Source organism: Erpetoichthys calabaricus, chromosome 9, assembly GCF_900747795.2.
Source record: "Erpetoichthys calabaricus chromosome 9, fErpCal1.3, whole genome shotgun sequence".
NCBI classification, from domain to species: Eukaryota; Metazoa; Chordata; class Cladistia; order Polypteriformes; family Polypteridae; genus Erpetoichthys; species Erpetoichthys calabaricus.
Window position 1 is genome coordinate 18207849 of NC_041402.2, and position 16147 is coordinate 18223995.

General features: G+C 41.4%; 1 protein-coding gene across 2 annotated transcripts in view; it reads left to right on the forward strand.

Moving 5' to 3' along the window:
* The window catches only part of pappaa (pregnancy-associated plasma protein A, pappalysin 1a), an 803024-nt gene that overhangs the window by 225630 nt on the left and 561247 nt on the right, over window positions 1-16147 (forward strand). For both annotated transcript variants that reach the window (XR_007935844.1, XM_028809181.2), the window contains exon 5: window positions 8337-8529. Coding sequence is in view for 1 of the 2 variants with exons in the window: in XM_028809181.2 (XP_028665014.2) it covers window positions 8337-8529 (193 nt within the window). In the remaining variant the exon portion in view is untranslated. The remainder of the gene's footprint in view (window positions 1-8336; window positions 8530-16147) is intronic.

A 16147-nucleotide genomic window follows, 5' to 3' on the forward strand; every position in this document is an offset into this window, starting at 1 on the left:
TCATTTTAAGCCTTTTAACTCAGCCGTATTGTTTTGGACCAAACAACAATGCAATGTTTTTAAAAAAAAATGGCAGTTGCAGTATGCTACTGTGAATCCAGTTATTAATGTGACATGCTGAACAAGTCACTCCAACTAGTCCAGGATTTGCTCCTACTAAATCAGACAGGTTTGATTTTGTCTTTAGTCGTGAGGCAGGCTCTGTGTGCATGAGATCTGGCAGCCAATGAATGCTCATCTCTAAGTATAGTGCATATATTAAGGAATAAGGAACGAGTGTGTTTGGAGAGAAGGTCGTCTGTCTGATGTCTCATGTTTCATGTAATACTGCAGAATGGGAAAAAAATCTCCCCTAGACTTTCTTGTATACTCAGATATGAGGATGGATATTTGTGGTGTAAACTGTAAGACAATATGTACATTAAAGAACCATCAACAACAAATCAAATCAAATTAATAATATATTGAACAATTATTATAAAAGTAAAGTTGAATAAATCTGACTCTGCGGCTGCCTGAATAAAAAGTAAAATACCTCTTCCGGTTAACAGAAATAGCCCAAAAGTTGATAGAAATCTACATTTTGTATCTAATACTTGTATGCAAAATTTGGATGACCTAAGTGAAAGTGTACTCAAGTTATCGTGTTTACATACACATACACACGCACAGATAGACACACAGATGTAATTCCAAAAATGGTATTTTCGGACTCTGGGAGGTCTAAAACGTCAAGATTCAACAAAATCTGGAAATGTATTTTTGGACGATTCCAATACTTTCCCTATACTTCCTATGCAAGAAAGTCAGGGAGGTATAAAACATCGAGATTCATCAAAATCCCGGGCATCAGATATTCAGACAATTCCACTACTTTTCCTATACTTCATGTACGAGGAAGTTAGGGAGGTCTAAAACGTCGAGAATCATCAAAATCTTGACATTGAATCTTCGGATGATTCCAATACTTTCCCTGTACTTCGTATACGAGAAAGTCAGGGAGGCGTAAAATGTTGAAATTCATTAAAATCTCAACTTCGAATCTTTGGACGCTTATAATACTTTCCCTATACTTCGTTTACAAGAAAGTAGTGATTCCTCATTGCTATAATTAACATGCAGCATTTTGCTGTTAAAATGCCACAATCCATACCCCTAAACTACATGGCAAGGTTTTTCTTTGTTCCCTTTGCCAAATTGCTGTCACCTGCCCCTAACCACTTGCTCGAATATCCAAATACAACTGTGTACAATTTGACAGAGAAATGATTACCTACTCAATCAGAAAAGTGTTTTGGCTTTCAAATGACACCACTTTCCACCTTCTATGGTTGTTTATTTATTTTTAAGATGTTTTTGAATCTTGTAACTCTTGGTGTTGTATAACCCCAGTTTCAAAAAAGTTGGGACGATGTGTAAAATATAAATTAAAACAGAATGCAATGATTCACAAATCTCATGCAGCCTTATTTTATTCACAATAGAACATAGAAAAAATATCAGATGTTGAACGTGACTCATTTTACTATTTCATGAAAAATATTTTGCTCATTTTGAATTTGATGGCAGGCAGCAACATGTCTCAAAAATATCGAGATGGGGAAAAGTAGGAGGCACTAAAAAGAAACAGCTAGAGGAACATTTTGCAACTCATTCAGTTAATTGGCAACAGGTCAGTAACATGATTGGGTATAAAAAGAGCATCTTAGAGAGGCAGAGTCTCTCAGAAGTAAAGACGGGCAGAGGTTCACCAATTAGCAAAACGTGTCTACAAATTCTGGAACAATTTCAGAATAATGTTACTCAACGTAAAATTGCGAAGACTTTGAATATCTCATTATCTACATTACATAACATTATCAAAAGATTCAAAGAATCTGGAGAGATCTCTATGCGTGAGGGTCAAGGCTGAAAATCAAAATTGGACGCTCGTGATCTTCAGGCTCTGAGGCGGCTCTGCATTAAAAACAGGCCTGATTCTGTCATGGAAGTCACTGCATGGGCTCAGGAACACCTCCAGAGATCATTGTCCATCAACATAGTTCACTGTGCCGTCCACAAATGCAGGTTAAAGCTCTGTCATGCACAGAAGAAGCCACATGTGAACATAATCCAGAAACAGCACCGTCTTCTCTTGGCCAAAGCCTATTTAAAATGGACTGAGGGAAAGTGGTCAGACAAATCGAAATTTAAGATTCTTTTTGGAAAACATGGACGTCACGTCCTGTGGACTAAAAAGGAGAGAGACCATCCGGCTTGTTATCAGTGTTCAGTTCAAAAGCTTATATCTCTGATTGTATGGGGGGGTGCATTAGCGCCTATGGAATTGGCAGCTTGCACATCTGGAAAGGCACCATCAGTGCTGAAAGGTATGTGCAGGTTTTAGGGCAACATCTAATCCCAGCCAGACAACATCTTTTTCAGGGAAGGCCTTGCATATTTCAGCAAGACGATGCTAAACCTCATACTGCATCCATTACAACAGCATGGCTTTGGAGAAGAAGACTGGCCTGCCTGTAGTCGAGACCCTTCATCAATTGAAAACATTTGGTGCATCATGAAACGACAAATACAGCAAAGCAGACCGAGTTGCTGTTGAGAAGCTAGAACCCTCTATCAGACAAGAATGGGGCAGCATTCCTTTCTCAAAAGTCCAACAACTGGTCTCAACAGTTCCCAGATGTTCACGGACTGTTGTTAAAGGAAGAGGGGATGCTACGCAGTGGAAAAGATGGCCCTGTCCCAACTTTTGTGAGACATGTTGCTGCCATCAAATTGAAAATGACCTTATCTTTTCTCACTTTCCACATTTGATGCATTTTCTATGTTCTGTTGTGAATAAAATATTGGTTTATGAGATTTGCAAATCATTGCATTCTATTTTTATTTACATTTTACACAGCGTTCCAACTTTTTTAGAATCGGTGTTGTAATTTGAATACACAGTATCATTTCTTTACCAAGTAAATATATTGTGACAGAGTAGGACCTGCCTTTCAGAATGATATATGGGCCATTGGTCTTCAAAAATGGATATTCCTGCTCTGGATACTTATTTGAAAACAGAAATCATGTTATTTGTACTGCTTCAGGAAGGTAAAACTAGACATATTACTTGTAGATATTGCATAACCTTTATTTCTGGGAGTTCCTGACACATTCACCGAAACGACTATAATATTTGGAAGCTTATTTCAACACCAATGAAAACAAGAATAACATTTAAAGCTGATATTTTTTGTAAAAATGTTACTGACTTTTGAAGCATATTCCTATATGCAATATAACTAGGTGTAACAATTCTGAAAGAGAAATGTCTGACTTTTGTTTTGAGGGGTAGAACATGAATATTGAGTGAAGCATGATGACGTTATAGCCAATTAAATCAATGCAGCAGTAGAGTTAAAAACAATATCTAGAGTCATAAAATTGTTCATTTTATATGCTATCAACCTCACACAGCCAGCACAACTGCTCCCTTTCTGAGAAACGATACAGGACTATCCATTATGAGCGACGGACGGGTAGCCTGGCCCATCCGAGACACCCTCAGTTGGGAAAGACGATGGGGAGACAGCATACACAAGGCATTGTCTCTCTCAAAACACTAGATGTCATCCCCCTGGGTTGCAGCAGTGCCCACGGGGCATCATGGGAACTGGAGTTTTTTGGCTCAGCCCTGCTGGGTTCCACTGAGTGCCACCAGGGGGTACTGCAAGGACTGGGGAGCCCTACTTTGTTGGCCCCATACCTCACCCGGAAGTGCTTCCGAGCTATAGCTTCAGCTCAACAGAAGTACTTCCATGTGTAAGAAAAAAGGGGCTGCGTGCCATAACTCGAGGAGCCAGAGTCTGGAGGAAGAAGCTTACGTGGAGGAGTGGTGGAGGCAGTGACTTGAACGGAGAGTGAGAAAAGAAAGAGAGTATTACAGGCTGCTGTATTGCTGTGTACCTGTACTTGTGGCTGTGGTGTGGCAAATGATTACAGAGAAGTGTTTCCCACAATAGAAATGCTCATTGTGCTTTTTTACTTGTGTCCAAGGTTTTTGGGGAGCTGGATGGCCCCCTGGTGTCCAAACTGTTTACGCACAACTAGACTGAAAAACAGCTTCTTTCCTAAAGCTGTTAAACTACTGAATACTTTACCACGTTAATTAACCTCTCTTATGTGCAATATTGTAATGTGATAAATGTGTAATATGTTTTTAAGTTGAATCGATTCTAGAATTTTAGACACTGATTACACTTTAGCTTTTTTAATTTACACGTCTTAGTATTTAAGACAAAGTACTTAAGTTATAATATGTGTTGTATAAGGGAATCTTAGGGAATGCCACTGTAATCTTGTGGATTGCTGTCCTTAGTGACACAATGAGAATGAAGTCTTCTTATCTTGTCATATCTTATCTTGTCTTACCTTTCAATGAAAACCCATAAAACTACAATGTTCTCTCTTCTGGACTATAAAAGGCCAACTTTCTAACCTACATGATATAAATTCCTGGCGATTTTGAATGAATAAGACGAGCACCATGAAAATACTGATTGAGAGGGAAAAACAATGTGCAGAAAATAATGGTGTTATGAGGGCTTCATCTTGACATGGTCCAGCCCATTGGGTCCCCAACAATGAGGGTCCTGTGAGCCAGATCACTTTCTGGGAATCACACCACATGGCCGTAGTGCCGTAACTGACACTCCTTCACAATGCAGGTAATGTACCTCATTCGGGATTCCATGAGCACAAACATCAAACCAGCGGTACCCAAAGATTCTCCAAAGAGATCAATGGAGTCCAGTCTTCGTCTCAGATCACTGGATAGCATCCATTTCTCTGAACCAGATAGCAAGACAGAAAGCACCATGACTCTAAAGACTTGGACCTTCGTCCTTTTGCAGAGATATCGGGAGCACCTCACACCCCTTTCCAGTGACCTCATGAACCCCATGCTCTCCCAATCCATCTACTGATCTCATAGGAAGAGTCACCAGGGACATGAATGTAAGTAAACCTTTCGACAAGGTCAACACTCTCTCCGCAGACAGACACACTGCTAATGGCTGTACCTAAGAAGTCATTAAAGGCCTGATGTTGTTTATATCAGGACATTCACAAGCCCAGACACTCAGACTACTTGCTCAGTCTCTCAAGAGTCCCGATCAGAGCCTCCATTGATGCTGCGATGATCACAGCATCGTCAGGAAAGTCAAGATCAGTGAATCTTTCTTCACCAACAGATGCCCCACAGCCGCTGGACCCCACGACCCTGCCCAACACCCAGTCCATGCAAGCACTGAACAGAGTAGGAGCAAAAACACATCCCTGACAAACCCCTGAATCAAATAACTGGGAAAAATACAGAGGTTCTGTCTCCACTCTGCGCAGCGTTTACAGCACCAATGTACAGGCCAGCCATGATATCCAGCAACTTTAGGGGAATCCTGCAAATTCTCAAGATGCCCCACAGGGAAGCTCAATCAACTGAGTCGAACATTTTATGAAAATTGACAAAGGATACAAAGAACTTCTGCTGATATTCGTGTTTGTGCTCGATGAGAACTTTCAGTGCCAGTATGCAGTCGATGGTAGACTTCTTAAGTGTAAAACCAGACTGCTTCGGTCACTGGCAGTTGAGCAAGTGATTACAGATCCCATTAATGATGACCCTAGCAAAGACTTTACCTGGCACAGACAGCAGTGTTATCCCCTGTAGTTATCCAGGCAATCACCTTTTCCTTTCCAGATTTTCCAGTCAGTTGGGATGACGTCTTCTCTTGGCATTGCAAGTGTTCTATGCTTCGATCCGAATTGTGACCCCTAAAAAACTCCAAAAAGACAGATCAGTCATAATGCTTGAAAAGAACCCTCAAAGAAATCCTACATTGAGCGCAACAGCTCTGTGATATTACACTGGCCTCAAAAAACATCATGGGGAGCCGGGAAAAAAAGTTTGCCTAAGCCAGCTGCTCAGTGAATTCTCAAGAAAATATTCTGTAAACAAGGTCACTGCCAAACACAGCAAAGTCACTGGGCAAAACATCCATCCATTATCCAACCCACTATATCCTAACTACAGGGTCACGGGGGTCTGCTGGAGCCAATCCCAGCCAACACAGGGCGCAATGCAGGAAACAAACCCCAGGCAGGGTGCCAGCCCACCGCAGGGCACGCACACAGAGAACCCACACACTAGGAACAATTTAGAATCACCAATGCACCAAACCTGCATGTCTTTGGACTGTGGGAGGAAACCGGAGTACTCGGAGGAAACCCACACAGACACGGGGAGAACATGCAAACTCCATGTAGGGAGGGCCCGGAAAGCGAACACAGGTCTTCTAACTGTGAAGCAGCAGCGCTACCCACTGTGCCACCATGCCGACCCTGGGCAAAACAGTTGTTATTAAATCCATACCAAAAAAAGTATTTTATCCAGTATAGCAGTTAATCTAGCATACCATCAGGGCCATCTTAACGCAGTTGCCTGGGGGCCCCATGAACATAGGGGCCCCAAGCTAATCTATGTATGTTGTAACTTGCTGAGTGGTTGTGTAGGTAGGGGCCCCAGGGGGGCCTATAATGCTGTTAAGACAACCCTACATACCAGCCACTACTAGGATCGTTATATTCTCGTGGGGCTCTCCATTGTAATATTGGTGGCTACATCTTTGTACTGTCACGCTGGCCTTGCAAAGCATCATGGAGCACAGGGAAAAGAAGTTTCCCCTAGCTGGCTGCACAACGAATTTTCAGAAAAATATTCAGTGAACAAGGCCACCGAAAAACACAGCAAATGCGATGAAAAAAGCAGTTCTTATTAAATCCATACCAGAAGAAGATTTTATCCATTATAGCGGTTGGTCTGGCATACCTCCCATTACTAGGCTCAGCGTTATATACTCATGGGGCTGTCTCATCCAATATTGTCAGCTTCAGATATATGATTTCACATTGGCCTCACAAAGCATCATGGGGCACTGGGAAAAAAATTTGCCTAAGCTGGCTGCACGACAAATTTTAAGGAAAATACTCGGTGAACAAGGTCACCATGGAACACAGATAATTCACTGGGCAAATTTTGCAGGTCAACACTACTTTGAACATAAATATAAATATGATTATCTTTCTTACTGCTTTTATGTAAATCTGAGGACTACAGTATTTCTGGAAGTAAATATTTTCTGTCACAGAGTGCAAATAGTCAAGATAAATCTGCAGTGGCCTATAGCTATGAGATTATGCCTTGAACTCATTTCACCTCAAGTGAAACAACTCTCTAGACTGCCATTAGCCGTTTGTTTTTTGCCTTTGCTGATTATTACTTTTCAGTCAAATTTCCACAATCATTTTAATTCCGGTCGGCATTTCTACTGACCTTGCTGTGCTTACTCATGAAAGTGAGCCAGCGGCTGAAGGAAATTCTGTCTGTTACATATTACCAACATTTCAAGTCATTTGAAATAGTGCAGAACCTAACAATGCACCTCTGACGTACAGAGACCTTACTTAAGGACAAGTGTAGGTTCTGCCCGAAAGCAGTACTGAAACATTTTGTTCCATTAAACTGACAAGTCCTGGGATTTATATTTAGGGTAGATAAAGCGTTGGTTATCAACACTTATGTAAGGCCCCTCTGTAGTTTGCAATGGGGTGACGGAATCCTCTGTGCCAGGAAAAGTTCATTTACTTCAAAGTTGCAATTCTGAATGTTTATTTCAAGTGATAACCTTAACATGTTAGCTCTCGGTTATCTTCATTCCCACCCATCAAGATAATGTCACATTTGTCATGGGAGGCTGGTAGATAGCCTGTAGCAACCTGAGTGAGATTTCTAAGATAAGGACTTTTTATATATGTATTCCCACACTTCCTTATAGCTTACTTTCAATACTTGAATTAGTCTTTATGGAAATGTCCCCATTAAAAAAAATCTTTGTACTTTGAGGGTTTTGTTTAAAATAAAACAATTGTGCAAAAACACATTCCAACAATACAAATTTGCATGTGTATACTTAATAAAAGAAGCAAAGGCAGCAAAACGGTAGTAAGACACGCAAGGCTTAATTGACGTCGCTCGGGCAGCATGCAGACACATGAAGGGTGTGCATTGTGAGCTTTGTTTGACTGTCTCTGTTTTGTCTTGTATAAACTGATGGGCACACTAATACAGTCAAGGATAATTACCTCCCTGTTTCTGCACACTGCTATTGGCCTGATCTTGCAAGGAGGTGCTGAGGGCGTACATGCAGGGTGAAGGTAAAGCACAGGTTGCTCCGTATTATCATCTGCACTCACCAATTTGTTTATGTTTCTTTTCTTTCCTTAATGTGTTCAAGATGATGACTGCACTGATTCGTTCACGCTCAATCAAGTTGCGAGAATGCACTGTTACCTGGACCTTATCTACCAGTCTTGGCAGCAGTCCAGCAAACCAGCACCCATCGTCGTCGCTCCTCAAGTGGTGGACCAGACTCCAGACTCCCTGACGCTTGAGTGGTTTCCGCCAACTGATGGAATTTTTTACAACAGGTGAAAAAGACTTAAGAAATGTGCAGTACATTTATATATGTAAGCTCAGGAAATGCAACGTGCGGGCTGTTAAGCACAATAGTGCCTATTACCAATTTTTGGATAGTGAATGCAGTCATTACAGTAGTGGTGACTTCTTTAAGAGTTATGGGTTACAGTTTCTTATGTGTTACAGTTTGATTATTTCTAACTTGACATGAAACTAAAATGTGTTTACAGTAGCTGTGACATGTTGAATCGCTGGTTTTTACCGTTTTCTACAATTTACAATCTTTGGTATGTTGCACCAGCAGCAAGGCTCCCCCTTCATTCACCTCTGGAAATGGTTGATACTAATAACACTGAAATAACAATTTTATTCCAGTCAAAAACTTTAAATGTGAGGGTGCTGAATCCAAAGCTGGCAGTGGAATTATTCAATCACATCCAGGGTCTGTGGGGTCGGAGTTGTTTAGCCGTGGAGTCGGAAGCAATTATTAGGTTACTGGAGTCTGACGCTGACTCTGACTAAATGTAAATTGTGATAGATAGATAGATAGATAGATAGATAGATAGATAGATAGATAGATAGATAGATAGATAGATAGATAGATAGATAGATAGATAGATAGATAGATAGATAGATAGATACTTTATTAATCCCAATGGGAAATTCACATTCTCCAGCAGCAGCATACTGATACAATAAACAATATTAAATTAAAGATTGATAATAATGCAGGTAAAAAACAGACAATAACTTTGTATAATGTTAAATGTTAACGTTTACCCCCCCGAGTGGAATTGAAGAGTCGCATAGTTTGGGGGAGGAACGATCTCCTCAATCTGTCAGTGGAGCAGAACAGTGACAGCAGTCTGTGGCTGAAGCTGCTCTTCTGTCTGGAGATGACACTGTTTAGTGGATGCAGTGGATTCTCCATAATTGATAGGAGTCTGCTGAGCGCCCGTCGCTCTGCCACAGATGTTAAACTGTCCAGCTCCATGCCAACAATAGAGCCTGCCTTTCTCACCAGTTTAATACAACATGTTAAAATTTCCAATTTCATATACAGTGGAACCTCGAGATACGATCACCTCTGTATACGAGAAATTCAAGATACGAGGAAAGTATGAGCGAAAAATTCAGATCTAAATACGAGCATTGGCTCACGTAACGAGCCACAAGCCAGGCTGTGGGTATAGCTCGCGGCTTAGCGAGGGGGCGTGGTAGCAGTAGCGAGCCGCAGGGCGATCTGCGGTGTGGGCGTTTCTCACCTAAGTGCACAGGTGGGAAACTGCCCACATCCATGATTGTTCCTGTGGCTGATGGGCTGCAGCTGCCATGTCCTCCCCGCATATATAGAGAAGTGCGAGCCGGTTAAGGGGGAGAAGAAGTAAAAGAAAAGAGAGGAGAGAGAACGGAGGTGGCAGGAGGCGGCAGGAGGCAGGAAGCAGCAGCAGTAGGAAGTCGGTGCGGGAGAGCGAGCGAGTGCAGGCTCGCGTGGAGCTGAACAGGTGAGCCAAACAGCTGAAGCAGGACGGTGTAGAGAAGGTCAGCTGCATTAAGAGTGTCTCGCCTGTTGCAGAGCCCGCATGGGAGAAGCAGGTGAGACGCTGACGCTAACAGAGAAGAAGCACCGGGGATTGTCATCTGTTTTTTAAAGACTGCTTCCTGTTGACGTTTTAACCTCGTGTTAAAGGATTGTTATTCTTGTGTATTTTAAACCTCCACTTCACAACTGTTTTAAGGATTATTTATTTAAAGATTTATTGAATGCTCTACTGCACTTTGGACACCTGTTTTGATTCTTTTAATAATCAGTTATATTATTTACCAGTGTTATTTATTAAAGGTAGACTATAGTATATATTATTTATCAGTGTTATTTGTTAGGAAAAATGATTTTTATGTTAATATTTTTGGGGTGCGGAACGGATTAACTGGATTTCCATTATTTTCAATGGGGAAGTTTGTTCTAGATACGAGAAATTCGCTATACAAGCTCAGTGCTGGAACGAATTAAACTCGTATCTAGAGGTTTCACTGTATACTGATTCGATTACCGTATATACTCATGTTTAAGTTTTCCCGCGGATGAGTCCTGGGCTTGATTTTCCCGTATTATTTCTGGTATTTTATAATGTCAGTCATATAAGTCGAATGCTGAAAACTCACGTTATTGGTCCAAGAGATTATGATATGCTAACGCCCACCCGAGAGAGTAACCACGGAGCACACGGCCTTTTGTTTTCTATGTATTGTGCCTACGTGACCACACGGTAATACCCAAACTATTCCGAAGCAACATTTTCACTGATTTGCGTTTTTTGTATCTCTCGCCCTCAAACACCTTTATCATAACAGCATCCCGCATCTACAACGGAGCTATCGCTCAGAAGAAAATATGAAGCCTGGTTTTAAATTAAAAGTCATTGAAATGGCGAAAGAAATTGGTAACTGTGCTGCTGCAACAAAATTCGATGCATCTGAGAAACTGATGCGAGATTGGAGGAAGCAAGAAGATGTAAAAAAAAAAAAAAATTTGTCATATTTTTGAACGGGCGTATAAGTCAGGGTCTGATTTTATGATTGATTTTTCAGGTTTCAAGACCTGACTTATACGCGAATATATACGGTAAACAGTTTTTTCTTCTAGACCAGCAGTTCTCAATATCGGTTCCAATAACCCCCTGTGACTGCAGGTTTTTGTTCCAACCAACTTTTTTATTTAATTGTTCTGCTAGCCTAATGAAGTTGATCTGCTGTTACCCAGTTTCTGTGTTTTGGAGTCAATGTAAAAATTGTGAAAATACGTTGGGTAACATTTTTAATAAAATGTATAAATCGGTTATACGGGAAATGTATTTGTTACTTTTTAACAATATTTTCATCCCGATTCTCATTGTTCTTTTCCATATTTTCTGGTTATTTAATCCATTATTTACTGATTAGTAGGTCTGACACTAAGGTAGTTGCAGCCTTTCATCATTCAGTGTTGTTTTTCCCAGAAGTCTGCTGTGCTTCTTTTTAATTGTCATTATTAGGTTACAACGGAAGAAGGAAACTGCAGAGGAAAAAGGTAAAAATAACAAAAATAAAAATGAGCATTCAATACTATCATTCCCAGGCAGCTGATCAGTAAGCTGGATCTGCTTGGACTCAACACCTCCACCTGCAACTGGATTCTGGACTTTCTCACTGAAAGACCTCAAACAGTACAGATTGGGAATATAATATCTAACACCATCACACTGAGCACAGGTGCCCCCCAGGGTTGTATGCTGAGCCCGCTACTCTTCACGCTGTTGACCCATGATTGCACCTCCAACTCTGACACAAACCACATTATCAAGTTCGCCAATGACACTACAGTAGTGGTACTCATTGAGAACGACGATGATGCGGCGTACAGAGAAGAGGTGGAACGGTTGGCACTTTGGTGTAAAGACAATAATCTGTCTCTTAATGTTGAAAAGACAAAAGAGTTGATTGTTGACTTCAGGAAGACAAAGGCTGTCCATCTCTCACTCAACATTGATGGCGTCACAGTAGAGAGAGTGAAGAGCATCAAGTTCCTTGGTGTTCATATCACAAAGGACCTGTCCTAGACCAAAAACACCAACTATCTTACAAAAAGAGCCCAGCAGCGTCTTTACTTCCTGCGAAGACTGAAGAAGGTGCACCTCCCTAAACCCATACTTACCACCTTCTACAGAGGCACCATAGAGAGCGTCCTGACCAGCTGTATTACAGTCTGGTATAGAAACTGCCATGCCTCCGACCGCAAAGCCCTTCAGAGGATTGTGCGGACTGCTGAGTGCATCATTGGCAGCTCTCTACCCAGTCTGCAGGAGATCTACACCTCACGCTGCCTTCATAAAGCCACTAGCATCATGGCTGACCCCCACCACCCCTCCCACCAATTGTTTACTCCTCTTCCATCTGGAAGACGACTCTGCAGCATCAGGAGCAGGTCTGCGAGATTGTGCAATAGTTTCTTTCCCCAAGCAGTCCAGCTCCTGAACACCATGCTGCTCTCCTCCACACTGGACTCTTTACTCCACACACTCTCTGGATTACATAATACTACTTAATACTGTATATGTTTTTTAGTTTTATATATATATATATATATATATATATATATATTATATATATATATATATATATAATATATATATATATATATATCTTGTGTACTGTACCTTTTGACTCTGGAGGACGATATTTCGTCCCACTGTGTACTGTAAGTATATTGTTAGGATGACAATAAAGCTCTACTTGACTGTAAATGTAAAAATCTTATTATTGTGCTTTTCTGAATGCAGAATGAGAGAAGAGGAAAAACATCAGCTAATTAAATGAGGTCAATTATTATCACTGATTGGGAATCTGGTTGGAACAAAAACCTACAGCCAAAGCGGGTCCCCAGGACTGAGTTTGAGAACCCTTGTTCTTGAACTTTGATAAAAATAAAGCTTCTTTTTAATTTTGTAAGTTCTTATGTTGAATGTCACTCAGTGTTGGTAAGCCACAAGAACATTGCTACAGCCTTTAAACCCAAACTTTTGCCTTTTATGTTTCTTTATGACCTGCAATCACTGCGGAGCATCATCCATGAGATCCAACTCCATTATGGAACTTCTGGCGATCATCGTACTTCCCAGTTCAAGAATTACCACCGTTAGGAGTTGAGGTTGTGGGGGCATTTGGACAATCACCGATATCATCTTCCAGGGGGTTCGTTTTTCTCTTGCAAGTGGCGACCATCACAAAGGCTGTCCGCAAACCGTTTGCGACCCTTTCTCATGCAGTACTATTGCAATTCATGACTCAGCACAACCCAAGTTTAGACACCATTTTGGGTCACGGCACACAGTTTAAGAAACACCGAGTTAGAGTGCTAAGAAGATTGCCCGATGATTCCTGCTGGCAGTTCTGTAAAGCCTTGTCTCTTGTACATTACGTGCTTTCAATCAATATAGTAAACATGCGAGTCTTGCAGCTTAAGGGTGAATCATGTTCTTGAGGACACCAGTGGAAATTAAGGGGACGGTATTTAGGACTGAAACCAGGAAGCACTTCTTTACACAAGGAGTTGTGTGACTCTGGAACAAACTATCGAGACATGGAGTTAGTGCAGAAACCTTAACAACCTTGAAGAAGAATCTGGATGAGATATTGGGACAGCTTAGCTATTAGCTCAACAAACGGGCTTGATGGGCTGAATGGTCTCCTCTCGTTTGTCAGATTTCTTATATTCTTATGTCTGATTGCAAATAGAGGAGTCCGAGTCAGAGTTGTTGATACCAGAAATTGAGAAGTTTCAGTCAGAGTTGGAGTCGATTGTTTTGTGTATCGACTCCGCATCTCTGATCACATCCAGTTTTGAGAGATGAAGACTTAAATTGAAAAATAATATTTTTAAAATTTTTTGTGCGATAAATTACACGTATAATTATTTACAAAAAAATCTATACTTACAAAATGGGGTCACTTAGCAGACATCTCACTGCGATACACTTTCACTAACACTCACTCCATGTTCCACAATAACATCTCTCCATTAAAAGACAGGGATAGGTGGAGACAGATGATCCACTGTGGTGACCCCCTAAATGGCTGTAGCCGAAAGAAACAGAATAAGATCTGAGAGATGCCCTAGTGGAACTTCTCGCCATGATCATCAGAAACCATCAGATGTGCTTCAGGTGCTCTCTGATGAACTTCCTGCAGCACTTCCCGGTGTGGCTGAAGTGTTGCATGGGCACCCAGAAGCACGCCGAGTGTACCTGGTTCCTGTTCCTGCAGCACTTCCTGGTGTGGTGGAAGTGCTGCAGTCCATGGCTCCAGAACCATCCAGGCTCCCCCTGGCGGTGGCCACAGGCCCCCACAGGGTGGAGCTTCCAGGCTCCGAATCCCCCATGCAATCCAGGGGGGCTGCCCTCTTGCGTCCCAGGGAAGGAATTGCCCCTCTCCCAGTCTTTTGCTTCTCCAGACGTCCCAGTAGGGCATGGTCCCTGGTCGTCTGTCACATAGGGAAAATCAAAAGTAAAGGTAATTTGAAAATTACTCAGCAACCGTAATGGATGGGAGCTGACGCAATACAACATGTTCCCAATGGCTTATGGGTAGTTTGAATACCCACATCGCAATGCTATTAGTCTTCAGTAGTTGAAGCCAAGGTTAAATGAACATGGCCGCTCTTCTGCAGGATTTCTTTGAACAGAATGATTGAAACCTGCTGAAATACACCAAAGGATGTTGGCTTGTGCAGATCAGTAAGCTATTTGGGTACCCATCTTGCGTAATCTTTATGGTACCCCAAGTCATCATGCAGATCCATAGCTAATATCCAAATATGCAGCAATAGCAGACAACGTACTGTGTAGGTCTTCTCTGGTGAGGGTATTCGCCATGTCAATGAGGGCTTGTGTGCATGATTTTGGTGTTCCAACAGGTCAAACTTTGATGGTGACACTTGTTCTTCCAGCTATAAATCTATCTACCCATTCATAAACGTTTTCGTTGAGCCCTGCTGGTGTTCATTTTCAGCAGGTTTCATTCCCTCGGCCCACTATGGCACGTTGTTCAGCAATGTTGCAACCCTACAGTGGAATATCCATGTTCATTTGACCCTAGCTTCTACTAGACTAATGGCAGAGCACTACGCTGTGCGTGTTCAAACTACCCATAAACCATTTCAAACATGTTGTATTATGTCAACTTCTATCTTTTGCGGTAACCACATAATTTTCAAATTGCCTTTTCTTTTTGATAACCCCTTGATTTATTATATACTGATTTTTTTTTTGCACTGGAGGGTTATGGTGCAGACGGGTGTTAATGGCAATGCCAAATGTGAATGCCAGGGTGGTGGTGGTGGGGGGTCAGTTCCCCTTGGTGTTTTTCTACCTGTCATTATGGATGTGTCATTATTACTCTGAAAATAGGCGACACTGCTCACCACACCTTCATTAAGAGCCACTGCCCATCTGTTCAATATACAGTATGTACAATTTCCATCAGATAACTGCATATTTAACTAAGCAAAATAAATTATTCCATTTCGCTTGTATGAATTATGAGCTATTTAACAAACTGTAGATAAATGAACATCACCATAATCGACTTTCTCAGGGAATGGCTGCCAGTTAAATGTGCGGTATCTGATAGATCATCCAGGAAGCGGGCAGTATTGCCCATGAAGTATTGCCATCATAATTTCTACTGTCACATGAATTTAGTTACTTTCCAAAGAATTACGTCTAGTGTGTAATGAGCTTTGAGGAATTATTTCTTTTCACTAATAGGAAATGAGAAGGTCACAGTGAAAGGAATATCATGTATGCTTTCTAACTTGTTTGGTTTGTGTGAGAATTCTCATTTTGTACCGCTTGATTTGCTTATTTTCATTCTAACATATAACAGGGGAGTGACTGTACCATCTTAATCTGATCTCCCACAAGTCTTAAAATCTGACTCACGTTGCACTGAAACAATTAGCTTGAATTTCTCTTTGGGATGAATTGTACTGATTTATGGCTGCCTCACAGCTCCATATTTTCAAACCTGCTTAATCCAATTCAGGGACTTCGGGGATGAGGAGCATCCCTTGACCGGCTGCCACTTGAAATC